This window comes from Dunckerocampus dactyliophorus, chromosome 8 (assembly GCF_027744805.1).
Source record: "Dunckerocampus dactyliophorus isolate RoL2022-P2 chromosome 8, RoL_Ddac_1.1, whole genome shotgun sequence".
Lineage (NCBI taxonomy): Eukaryota > Metazoa > Chordata > Actinopteri > Syngnathiformes > Syngnathidae > Dunckerocampus > Dunckerocampus dactyliophorus.
This window is the reverse complement of record NC_072826.1, coordinates 3,531,003-3,543,770: the sequence shown is the minus strand read 5'-3', so window position 1 is coordinate 3,543,770 and position 12,768 is coordinate 3,531,003. Positions and strand designations below refer to the sequence as shown.

General features: G+C 43.6%; 1 protein-coding gene across 1 annotated transcript in view; it reads left to right on the top strand.

The window, feature by feature from the left end:
- ca16b (carbonic anhydrase XVI b) overlaps nucleotides 1-11,192 on the top strand; it is a 159,587-nt gene extending 148,395 nt beyond the window's left edge. Inside the window, exons 16-29 of the mRNA XM_054783787.1 lie at nucleotides 1,764-1,860; nucleotides 1,977-2,059; nucleotides 2,136-2,270; nucleotides 4,947-5,081; nucleotides 5,258-5,430; nucleotides 5,536-5,671; nucleotides 5,786-5,932; nucleotides 6,982-7,075; nucleotides 7,379-7,455; nucleotides 7,544-7,672; nucleotides 8,039-8,185; nucleotides 8,292-8,434; nucleotides 8,517-8,652; nucleotides 9,042-11,192. Of these exons, the coding sequence (XP_054639762.1) occupies nucleotides 1,764-1,860; nucleotides 1,977-2,059; nucleotides 2,136-2,270; nucleotides 4,947-5,081; nucleotides 5,258-5,430; nucleotides 5,536-5,671; nucleotides 5,786-5,932; nucleotides 6,982-7,075; nucleotides 7,379-7,455; nucleotides 7,544-7,672; nucleotides 8,039-8,185; nucleotides 8,292-8,434; nucleotides 8,517-8,652; nucleotides 9,042-9,185 (1,776 nt within the window). The 3' untranslated portion in view covers nucleotides 9,186-11,192. The remainder of the gene's footprint in view (nucleotides 1-1,763; nucleotides 1,861-1,976; nucleotides 2,060-2,135; nucleotides 2,271-4,946; nucleotides 5,082-5,257; nucleotides 5,431-5,535; nucleotides 5,672-5,785; nucleotides 5,933-6,981; nucleotides 7,076-7,378; nucleotides 7,456-7,543; nucleotides 7,673-8,038; nucleotides 8,186-8,291; nucleotides 8,435-8,516; nucleotides 8,653-9,041) is intronic.
- The last annotated feature ends 1,576 nt before the right edge of the window (nucleotides 11,193-12,768 follow it).

The window sequence follows — 12,768 nt, the reverse complement described above, 5'->3', positions numbered from 1 at the left end:
GTGTACCTTGCCTCCGGGATGTCACACAGGAGCATCCAGCAGAAGACCCCCATCATGGGTTCCACTTGCCTTGGTAGTTGCTCTCCATCTCAGTCATATCTTGGTGGAACCCTTGTCCATGCTCGTCACTCACTGCCCCGAGGTTCGGAGGGAAGAAGTTGAATTTTGTGAATTTTGAGTGACATTCAGCATCCCATATCCTCATAAGATTGCAATAATTCGTCAATACACTCTTGGTAATCTGGTACCCGTGTGTTACCAAGGAAGCCATTGCAGGACTGACTTAAAGGCTTCCCATGCTCTCAGTTCCTTTGAGGTAAGAAGCTCCACAAACTTCATATCACCTTTCGAATCTGAGGTCCGACGAAGATGCCCTCCTTGATATTAGCAGAACTCAGTTAACTGAGTTAACCCATTAAACCTAGCTTGATATGAAGAGGAGATAGAAGCACCTTGTTCATGTCTTTTCTTTGACATTGTGTTCACCAGGCACGAAAGTACTCCTAGATCCCCAGTCCTTCTGCTTGTAGTGCTTGGATACAGCCCGACTGTCCCAGTGACAGAGAACGCAACAGTGCTTTGTAAAGCCCACTTGCATACCCATAATGACACCAATAACCTTCAGGTCCCAACAGAGAGCCCACTGGTACTTGTCGTACTTAACAGCTTCTAAAAGGAGCTCCATATTATTATATGTCTCCTTCACATGGACTGAGTGGGCCATGAGAATGCTGGGGTATTTATTCCCATTGTGCAGAAGCACAGTCTTGAGACTTCGCTTGGAAGAGTCTATGAAAAGACGCCAGTCTGAGGGATTGTGTGGGGGACCAAGTAAGGTGAACAAGCCAGAGACAACCTGTTTTTCATGTCGAATAATGAAGCCAATTCTTTCTTCCGTGTCCTGAAACTGGTGATGCTTATATCTGCCGTGACGGGGTTCCACTGCTTACGCCGGGATGCCAGGAGCTCTGACTGCTGCTTAGGTAGATACAAATCACGGGCAAGGTCATTCAGGTCTTTCTGTGTGGTCCAGTGGGGTTCGTTGCCACTTGTTTCTGAATAAACACAAGCATTGTCTTCAGAAGATATTGACTTGGCAGATTCTTTCCCTGAAGGCATTTCTTCATCTGATGAGGGAAGAAGATCTTTATTTGCTGGAGGTGTAGGGACAGGGAGATCGTCTGAGTGAGGAACGGGTCTCACACCTGAGGGAAGGTTGGGATATTTGATATTTTTTCTAGACGAAGTATTGAAACCAGTTATATTTGTTAGACAAAAATAAACATCATCTGCGTGGCTTTGTGGCTCTCTCCAGACCATCGGGACAGCAAAGTTGAAGGTTTACAACAGATGTGTGGGGCCCAGGATCTGTCCTGATCTCCAATTTTACAGTCAAAATAATGAAAATAAGCAGTTCTCAGGAGAGAAGTAATTGTTGGGCGCTGTGCAACTGTCGTGAAATCCCCACACACGTAGCAGAACGAATTTGCCTTGTTGATGCATCATCGTTGTTTGTAACGATATCTACAAAAATGTTCTGTTTATTAACATTAACATGAAATTCACTTATCGCGGTCGGGTCTGGAACAAATTAACCGCCATAAAGGAGGCACAACTGTATGGATGTTTCAATCGATAGGCTGTCCTTATCTTTCACCAGCGCTGACACAGAGCCAAGGTGCTTTTCTTTTCACTGATGCAAATCATGCATGTGACGGTAAATTCACTTGCCATTATTTGTTTTGTTTTTTTCCTCTCTGCAGGAGGTCCAGCGCGCCACAGCAGACTTGAAGATCACAGCAGAACATTCCAATCATCCTGACAACAAGCACAAAAACAGATACATCAACATTGTGGCCTGTGAGTCTGCTGTGAAATGTCAACTGCAGAGGAATCCTGTTATGTTTGTCTAACCTACTTTCATTTCTTTGACAATAATTCTGCCAAATATATTGTTGATCTTCACCTTTATACAGATGACCACAGCCGGGTGAAATTACGAGCTCTGGCTGGGAAAGACGCCAAACATTCAGATTACATCAACGCCAACTACGTGGATGTGAGTTCCGGCTCTTCACATCAGCCCAAACGGTGTTTACTCAACAAACTTTGAATCATCTCACCCCTTCCGCCAGGGATACAACCAGCCCAGAGCTTACATAGCTGCCCAGGGTCCACTGAAATCCACCTTTGAAGACTTCTGGAGGATGGTGTGGGAGCAGAACACCGGCATCATTGTCATGATTACCAACCTGGTGGAGAAAGGACGGGTAGGTGGCCGCTACCATTGACAGTGTCAGTAGTATCACCAGCCACTTTATGTTACACATTTGTGATGTGCGGATTGATACTGAAATATCGATACTTCCGATACCAGCTCTTCATGCGCTAAAATTGAGAAAAATATCGATACTTTTGATGCTTCAGTCATTTGAGGTAATGTTTGTCTAAAACAGCTGTTGAATTGTGAATAAAGTTTTCATTTTTATACGTAGGAGTTTGTAAAAATAAATTCCGGTGTATAAGTTGCACCAGTGTATAAGCCGCACCCACTAAGTTTAGAGGAAAAAACATATTTGTACATACATAAGCCGCACCGGACTATAAGCCACACATGTCCAGGTCATAAAATGGCAAATTGTGGAACGCACAAATCCGTGAGGACCAGGCAGCTCTTAATTTGACAGGAGCCAATCATGAGCTCTGAAAAAATTCACAACCAGCTTGTCAACCCTTTGGAAATTACAAGTCATTATTCAATATAACAGTCTGACTCGTGGTGTCATCTTACAAAGAAAGCTAAACTCACAGCAACTTAACACTCAAAAGGTGTACCTAAGAAATATACAAACAAGTACCAATACAAGTTGAAATTATTTTTTTTCCCATAATGCATTTCGTCTGGGCAAAGCATTTCATTGGAGGACCAGCGGCATAGGAAATGGATGGATGGATGGTGCTGCAATGTTACCTCTGTCCACCAGAGGGAGCCAGAGGAGCCCCAGAGGGAGGCTGACATCATTGCAGCACCTCGGCAGGCACCAATGTCCTTGTTTAATTATTATATGAGGTAGTTGTCACATTAAGTAGTGTATCATAGCATTAAATGTGCTGTATTCTTTATGCGATAATACCTTACTTTTTCAAATTTCCCAGACACATAAGGTAAATATGCACAAAGTATCTGTATCGGATTGGTATCACCAATACCATCCTGAATTTTACTCAGTATTGAATCTGAAACGAAATCAGTGGTATCGCACATGACTATAGTACACAGTGGATTCCCACACATGCTCACTGAGGTGTACTCGCTTGTGTTGCCAGATATTAACAATAATGGCTGTGTGTTGACCCATTTTCAGTGGACACTAAATCTATACTACTTTGCAAGCTGCACACTGACTACTCTAAAATATATCCAAGTTTCATTTCAATAGTATTGTCCCTTGAGGAGATATACTGTTGTAAAAATAGTTGCTGACATGTAAGGGGTGTAACGACACAGAAAATTCACAAGATTTGATACTTTAGTGTCATGGTTCAATATATTGTGAAATTACCAACGTTTGCTTAATGCAAACGTGCAGTTTTACTTACTGCCTCATTGTCTGCTGTGCATACTAAGACGTTAGAACCGTATACAACAAACAGGACCTTGTAAAGTAAATGAATTAATAATTTACAATCCAGTTCAACGTAGCAATAAAGATAATTACACATTAGATTTGATAGTATTTCAATCAAACTCATTATTTCCACAGCTCATGTACACATGCTATAAAACATTACAATTATAAAATAAAAAAAAAACAATTATCCAAATGACAATACAGCCGAAGTCGAGGCAACACATAAAAAACATAAGCCATAAGCCATTCATCATAAAATAATTGCAACAATAACAAGTAAGTGTCGAAAAACAAATTTTCCTAATGGAGTTCAGAGCGAGGACAGCACAATTGACTTAAAAAAAAAAAGAAATTGTAAAGGTTATGTATGGAACAAGCCTGCAATGAGGACTTAAACAGTATGTGTATGCGTCTAAAGCACAGGTGTCAAACTCAAGGCGCGGGGGCCAGATTCCATTTGTTCTGTCAATTTTGACAGAACATTTGTACTGCATGCAATTGGAATTTGTTTGTTGCCAAACCCCATTTAAAAAGAATTTTATACATTTCTGTTTGGCACTTTGACTTCTTTCAATGTAAGTTTGTTGGTAAAATAATACAAAATGAAAATGATAATAATCAAAGGTGTCATAATATCATGATGCGATGAAACATTTACATGGCTTCAATGTGGCCCACGGTGGAAACGAGCTTGACGCCCCTGATCTAAAGCCTAGGTCACAACCGGTTTATGGGCTCCTACGTGCAGAGAAACGCACGGAAGGCGCTCGTGCGATGTGCTGATTTTCGAGCTGCAGAGGTTCTTTGTCATGTCAGACAAACTCTACGGGTCCTTACATTTTTTTTCATGTTGCAAGACAAACATGTGCACTTTGTACATTTCCATGTGCCCCCGTACGTTTTGCTGGTGTCAGGTTTGGGCAAAATGCCCATTTTTTTGTATGCCCTTGCGGACTCCTGTGTGCGCCCGCACCCCACATATGTAATTAGTGCAGCCAACGCATATGATATGTTGTATGTCCTCCATGTGTGTCGAGAGCTTCACGACTACGTTCTCCACGAATTAAAAAAAAACACACACACACACACAACGATATGGGGAACGGCAAAAATCGTACGGCCAAAAAAATCGTACGTCCGATTGTGACCTAGGCTTCACTGCTGACTTATTTTTTCAAAATGTACGTTATCAAGATGAAAAATACAGTTTTGCATGCAGCTAGAGACGCCTTCAGCGGGAATTTCGCAGGGACCTTTTTTTGTTTGTTTACTATTGTGAATGCGATCTTCAAATATCTTTACTGTGTTCTACAGAGGAAGTGTGACCAGTACTGGCCTACGGAGAACAGCGAGCAGTACGGAAACATCATTGTGACGCTGAAAAGTACCAAAGTGCATGCCTGCTACACCCTGCGGCGTTTCCTCATAAGGAACACGAAAGTCAAAAAGGTAACTAAAGCAGCGCTGCGAAAAAATCGTACTTCTTGTGGGAAATCAGTTATTGCAAGAAGTCAACCAGAGTAATTGTAATACAGAAGCACTGTGAACAGCAGTGTCTGCCAAGGCATGAGGGCACTACGTGACACCAGAGGTCAGGTCTGTGTTCTGAGGTTGTTATGTTTCAGGGGCAGAAGGGGAACCCAAAAGGCAAGCTGAATGAGCGCGCTGTCATCCAGTACCATTACACTCAGTGGCCTGACATGGGGGTGCCAGAGTACACCCTCCCTGTCCTCACCTTCATCAACCGCTCATCAGCGGCCCGCACTGCAGACATGGGCCCCGTCCTGGTGCACTGCAGGTACCATCCATTACTTAAAATGAACATTAATTATGAGCGCTAGACGTTGGAAATTTTGCTGACGGGCCCGCCAAGTGTGCTCATATTGCTTTGTGCTGGCCTCAGTGCAGGGGTTGGGCGCACAGGAACGTACATTGTCATTGACAGCATGCTGCAACAAATCAAGGACAAAAGCACAGTCAGCATCCTGGACTTTCTCAAACACATCCGCACGCAGCGCAACTACCTGGTCCAGACAGAGGTAAGACAAATCACAAACTCTCTAACAGAGGTCATCTGTGATTTCTGTGAAATACTCAATGTACGGTGGAGAATACACTTTCCAAGTGTTCCTTTATACGATGACATGGTGCAGGAGCAGTACGTCTTCATCCACGATGCCCTGATGGAGGCCATCTTCAGCAGAGAGACGGAGGTGCCCGCCTGGCAGCTGCACAGTTACGTCAGCAGCATCCTCACGCCCAACTCCACCGGTCGCACCCGCCTGGAGAAGCAGTTCAGGGTGAGCGGAAGCTGCGTTACGGTAGACAGAGTGGAACCTTCGGCATCACTATTAAGTAACATTGGGGGCAAAATGTGTCTGGAATTGCACAAAGTTCCAGGGAGACCAGCGAGTGTTTGTTTTTACAGTGCTTAGCTTCTTTTTACACTTGGGTGTGACAAATGTTAAAAAGCGATCTTCACATCTCGCCTTCATCATTCATCATTAACGTGTTTTATTGTTTCTAAGGCCGTGTCCACACAAACACGGATATTTTCAAAAACGCTCATTTGCCCGTCTCCACCCACACGATCACGTCACATGTCATGCGCATGCCAAAGCAAAGCGGCGCTGCAGACATGGGCCGCTAAAGCAATTTTAACCAGAAGCGCCGATGACATCATTTCCTGACTCGCCGTAACAAACATGGCGATTCACAGGAGAAGACGCATGTGGACTGCTAGCGAAGTAGCGTTGCTTCTCAGTAGCGTGTTTCACGTTTGTCAGCAACAAGTAGTGAATATAAAAGTGAAAATGGATGAAACATGTTCTTTATTCAAATGTAGCAGATGTTGACTATCACCAGCATGCTGTGAAGTGTACTTCATTTATCGGTGAAGAAAGAACGCCAGCGGCTGTGATCATCCTGTCATTGCTTATAGTCGCCGGATGCGTGACCTTATTCAATGAGCAGCTGAGTCTTTTTCATTTCCAGACACCCAAAAATATCTTTACAAAATAAATTGTTGTAGACAATAAGTACAGTTTTGCATGCAGAAAACGGTGCGAATGTGAATATCAAAATGCTGGAATTTGCAACTTTCTGTGTCCCCATGGTGGGTTATTTAGCAGTCTCACACTTGGCTTGGGCGGAACGACGCGGTACTAGTTTGTTACGTGCAATATCGCACGAAAACCGGGGCAACATTTTAGCCAAAGTTTTCAAGAAAAACCGGGCTTTGAGTGTACAGGAAGATGTTTTCCAATATATTGGTGGGGCTGGTTCCACTTTCTGTATGTTGCATTCTAATTCCATGTGACTGACCCCCCCCCCACTTCTGTGTCGCCAGCTGCTGACTCAGTGCAACACTCGCTTTGGGGAGTGTTTCAGTGCTCACAAAGACTGCAACAAGGAGAAGAACCGCAACTCGTCCGTGGTTCCATGTGAGTGTCATGTTGAAAGCGTCATAAAGGAAGCGTCTCACATAAATTAAAAAGCAGCGCGGAGCTGTTTGAGTATGCGGGCCATGCATTATTGAAGACAATGCACAGTCCAAAATTAGAATCTATTTCCATAATCCCATAAGTTCTTCTTTTCTATGCATTCCCGGCACCCTGTCGGGGGAAATGCAGGTTGTTGTTGCTATGGCAACAGTGAGCAATGGTAATGAACGTGAGTGTTATCAGCCGGCGTGATTACAGCAGCCGCCCGGGTCCTCCTGACTGAGTGTTTTTCTGCCTCTACAGCCGAGCGAGCGAGGGTGGGGCTCACCACTCTGCCCGGGATGAAAGGAACCGATTACATCAACGCCTCCTACATCATGGTACGCTCTCGCTGCCTGTACAGCCCCCCACCCCGACCCATGTTCATCTGTTGATTGACTGGACGCCGCTCCTCTTTTGTCTCCTCAGGGTTACTACAGGAGTAACGAGTTCATCATTACCCAGCATCCTTTGCCCCACACCACCACTGACTTTTGGAGGATGATTTGGGACCATAATGCACAAATTATTGTCATGTTGCCTGACAACCAGGGCCTGGTAAGCACTTTGTAAACAGGAAGTGCTCATTTAGCAGGCTAAGTACATCAATGAAAGTAAAATGAGTTGTAAATGTTCATTCCAGAGTGTTTTCATTGGCTTTTTAAGTCTGTTTCCTTGAAAAGAGCCAAAGAGGAAGGAACTTACCTTTGAAGACCAACCAGCTCCGTTTTATTGTGCACTTCCGGTTTATACTTAAAAAATAAAATGCTCAAAGCAGGAATTGCTTCTTCTTTATGTTTTACTGTTTTCATAATTCAAACCCAACCGTCCTCCGTGCATGCGGCCGTCCTCCTCATGCACACACACTTGCTTGGTCGCCATAAGGAAGTGTCAAATGGAACATTTTTGCTGTTTTCCCTGCAGGCCGAGGATGAGTTTGTCTACTGGCCGAGTCGGGAAGAGGCCATGAACTGCATCGCCTTCACCGTCACGCTCATCAGCAAGGACAGACTGTGCCTCTCCAACGAGGAGCAGATCATCATCCACGACTTCATCCTGGAAGCCACACAGGTACCGGCAGAGCCTCCCTCCTGTCCCGCAGCTGTCACACGTCCACTCATGATGTCACGTCCCGTGTGTGTGTGTGTGTGTGTGTGTGTGTGTGTGTGTGTGTCAGGACGACTACGTGCTGGAGGTGAGACACTTCCAGTGCCCCAAGTGGCCCAACCCTGACTCCCCACTCAGCAGCGCCTTCGAGCTCATCAGGGTCATCAAGGAGGAGGCCATGACACGAGACGGCCCCACCATCGTGCACGACGAGTACGTCGCTGCTAGCGATCCACCTTCGTCCCCGCGTGATTGGTTCAGACCTAATCTAAGAGATTTGAACGCGTCTTCACAGGTATGGAGCGGTGTCGGCAGGGATGCTGTGTGCTCTCACCACGCTGTCGCAGCAGCTGGAGAACGAGGGCGTGGTCGACATCTATCAGGTGGCCAAGATGATCAACCTCATGAGGCCGGGGGTCTTCACGGACATTGTAAGACTTTCTCCGCTTTTAAAATCCAAAATACTCACTCACTTACGCTAACGTAACATTCAAGCATTAAACTACTTCGAAAATAATAAGCTTAAAAAAAATGACGCTCTGCCTCTCCTCGGTGGGAAAAAAACACTACGGCGAGTCTGAATGGACAAACAGTACAGCAGGAGAACTGAAAACATTTTAAGGGCAAAAGCAGGAATACCAGCTAATAAACACTGAATATAAAGCTTAACAATGAACAGTTTTATAATCAATATGCTGTTTTTTCGTTTTTGTTGGACTCCTCCGTGTTCGGCATGTGTCAATTACACACGTTGTCCACCAGAGGGCAATGAAGTGTTAATTTGTATTTAAGTGTATTCAATACAGGTCTTGTGTTGCAGGAAGAGTACCAGTACCTTTACAAAGCCATGCTGAGCCTGCTGGCTAACGGCGAGTGCGGCCCGATGCACACGGACACTAACGGGGTGGCGGTGATGGCGGACCCTGAGTGCGACCCTGCCGAGAGCATGGAGTCGCTGGTTTGAGGACGTAAACTAGGGGGTCCGCTCCGGGCACTTCTCCCCCGCCCCCTCAACTCCTCCTCGAGGCCTTTTTTGCCAGACTATTGATTCAAGGACTTTTTATACTGACTTTTTTGGATATTTATGTTTTTGGGCCCTTTTTATCAGTTGCGGTGTGCTGACGTGACGGAAGGAAACGTGTCCACTTTGCACTCCTTTAACCGACCTTCCACTCGGACCGCCACTCCGCTACACCACGCCGGACGCCGGCACGATGGCCGGCTGTCCCGTTCCAAAGTCACCTTGACGACAACAACATCACCTTCTTTTGTTGCCATGGAAACACAACATCCAATGTGAACATTTCTTGCTTTTTACAGGGATTTCTATTGTTATACTGTTTTTGTAATATATATATATATATCTATCTATATATATATCTATCTATATGATATCCTTACTAGCCAAACACTCTTTGCCTACAGTGCGTGTGGACTGGCTGTTTTAGTGCTGTGGGCTTGGATCATGTTCGCACAGCTTTGTTCTTATTGTGAAAGGGATCCGGGAAAAAAAAAAAAGAACAACAAAAAAAAAAACGGTCACTTTCTCCAATTCTATCAAAAATACTAGAAAATTGCTAAGAAGTGCATGAAGCTGTTGTACTTTTTACTGGTTTGAGGTCAGCGCTCCAATTGGCCTTTTTTTTTTTTTTTTAATACATTCCAAGTGAATTGTGTTTTGTCTCCAGTGGAAATAAAAAAAAATGTTTTTGACACTTTTGTCAACAGGGAAGCTCACCAGTGACCGTCTTCTTTCTTCTAAAAAGGATCTCATCTTCTCCTCCTCTTCGAGCATCACTTAAGGCTGAATTATACATCTTTTTATTGGGATTATTTTAGCATCGATTGAATGTCATGACGAGGATGATTTGTTTGCTTTTTGGGGTTTTTGTTGATGAACGATTCTTTTCACTTTGGCACTTTTTTTCTGTTGATCACTATTGTTGTCTACTGTGACTCCGCCTTCTTAAATATATCAAACATTAAATGGTCCATGCTTTATTTTGCTGCTTTCTGACGTTTCTTTTATTGTTATTGTTGTGTGAAAAATTCTACACCATTTTTCATCTGTTCATTATTTTTATTGTGTTCATGCTTATTTTTAATTCCACCCTGTTTTTTGTCCTCTAACTCCTTCATTTTTCAACCGATTCAAACCGTTCCGACATCATTCGGGGGTGTTATGCCACCTATTCAGATATTTCAAAAATATTCCCGGATTTTCCTAAATTTCCACCACATTTTTCCCATTGAAAACGAATGGGCCATTTTTCAAACTTCCACCATCCGCACCTTCATTACGCAACCGACTCCAACCATGAAACTTTTCCACTCATTCAGGACTTTCAGACCATTTTTCACGTTCCAAAAGTTGTCATTTGTTTTGCAAAATTCACACACACACACACACGCACACAATCCGTGTCTAATGGGGACACAGTTTTCTGGGAACCACAATCCCTCGAGACCTGAAGTGGTCCTCCCGCATTGACGCTACAAAAAAAGGCCCAGCAGAGGTTGTACTTCCTACGAGGAAGCTGCTGATCCATTTCTGCACTGCAATCATTCAGTCTGTGTTCTTCCGTCACTGTCTGGCTTGGATGTGCAACCAAACTTGACAGGAACTGCAACAAGGACCATTAAATCTGCAGAAAAAATGATCGGAGCCGGCCTTCCCTCCATATGTGACCTGTATCGGTCCAGGGCCAGCGAGCGGGCAGGAAACATCACTGCAGACCCCTCACACCGCGGACACAAGCAGCTCAAACTCCTCCCCTCAGGTGGGCGCGACAGAGCACTGTACGCCAAAATGTAAATCCTGTTTTTTTAATGTAAATACGGGCAAGCGCAGAAAAAGTCCCGCTTTATTAATCACACACCCACTTACTCATTTATTATTATCCCATTTGCACATCTCAGTCTTACTCTCTAACCATTTATTTCCGAAGTGTTGTGTACAGAGAGAGCTAATTTAACCAACGTCAAATTCCTTCTTGGTGTGAGCATACTTGGCCAATAAAGCTGATTCTGATTCTGATCAATGCGTTCGATACGTTCAGGACGTTCAAGCTACCTATTTTTCACATCACTTGAATTTTCGCTTTAGGCAAAATTCCCACTTTTCTCTAAAGACTTAATTGTTACTGCTGCCACATTTCTCAACCGATTTACAGCATTCCAAAGTCAAAATGCACAACTCCAATCTGAGCATTTAGCATTCCTGCTACATTGTGTTGTCATGCTACCTGTTAGCATGCTAGCGGTTAGCATTGCTACAACAAAAACTCTTAAGGCCCTCAAAGCAACAAATGTAAGCGTCCCTAGGTGGGGTGGGGTACTGGTAAGGGCTGGAATTATTAAAAGATGAGTTTGTTGGGTCTTTTCGGGTTGAAGATGGACTCCAACTCAACTCCCAAACTTACTGCCACTTTTGTCACACAGTGGTACAGGAGAAAGTGTGCATCTTTCAAGAAGACCATGATTTGTATGCAGGACAATGCTCCATCTCTTGCATCCAAGTACTCCACTGTTTGGCTCGCTAGGAAAGGTCTTCAAAAATAATGACATGACCTCCTTACTCAGCTAAACCCTGTTGAGCACTTGCAGGCCCTTAAACGTAAGATTTACAGTGAAGAAAAAAGGTAGACATCTCTAAACAGTGTCTGGGAGGCTTTGGTTGCTGCTGCACAAAAAGTTGATGGTCAAATGATGAAGAAACTGAGGCTCCATGGATGGACGGCTTTTCCGTGTTATTGAAAAGAAGGGCGGCTATATTGGTTTTCAGAAACGTCAGAAATATTTTGTTGTTTGTTTTTCATTCTGACTTAAAAAAAATGAAAATAAAGTACTGAGATGGGAATATTTTTGTTTTTCTTTGAGTTTCCTAATCATTGTGCACACTAACACCTCACTTTCACTTCCTTAAATATTCAACTTTGAGGTTTTTTAACATTTTGGATTGACCAAGCGCACTGTTATTGTTAAATAGTACAACTCATAATCAATAATGCAAATGACCTAATAATTGTGTACTTCCATTTGAAATCTACAAATTAAATATGAATTAGATTTTGGGGGATTTAAAAGCCTCTATCTTCACATTTATCAACTATAAAATTCATTTCCAGGAGTATTTACTTATTATTCAACTATTCATTCCAAATATGAATTATATGAATTATATGTTGGGGAGTTCACCCTTTATGTTACGTCAGCACCACTGCTGTTTTTTTTTAAACTAACAAAAATAACATGCACGCTTTTCAACATCAACAGCCACACTCACGTGGGTTGCAAGGCACCCCTTGCAGAAATCTGTAAAGGTTTGCTGCCTGCTTTGAATGGGAAAAAGTAGAAGATATAGAAATAAAAAATGGAACAGCAGTCGTCCTAACAGAAATCCCAGCATAAAGGGTTGCATCAGCTGACTCGAAGGCAAATGAGGGATCTGATTGACATTTTTGACCATATTTTGTCGTCAGAGGGCACGAATGTGTCGTTTGTCGCGCTCTGCCACGGCAGGCTTGCAAATAAACGGACGCGTGGCG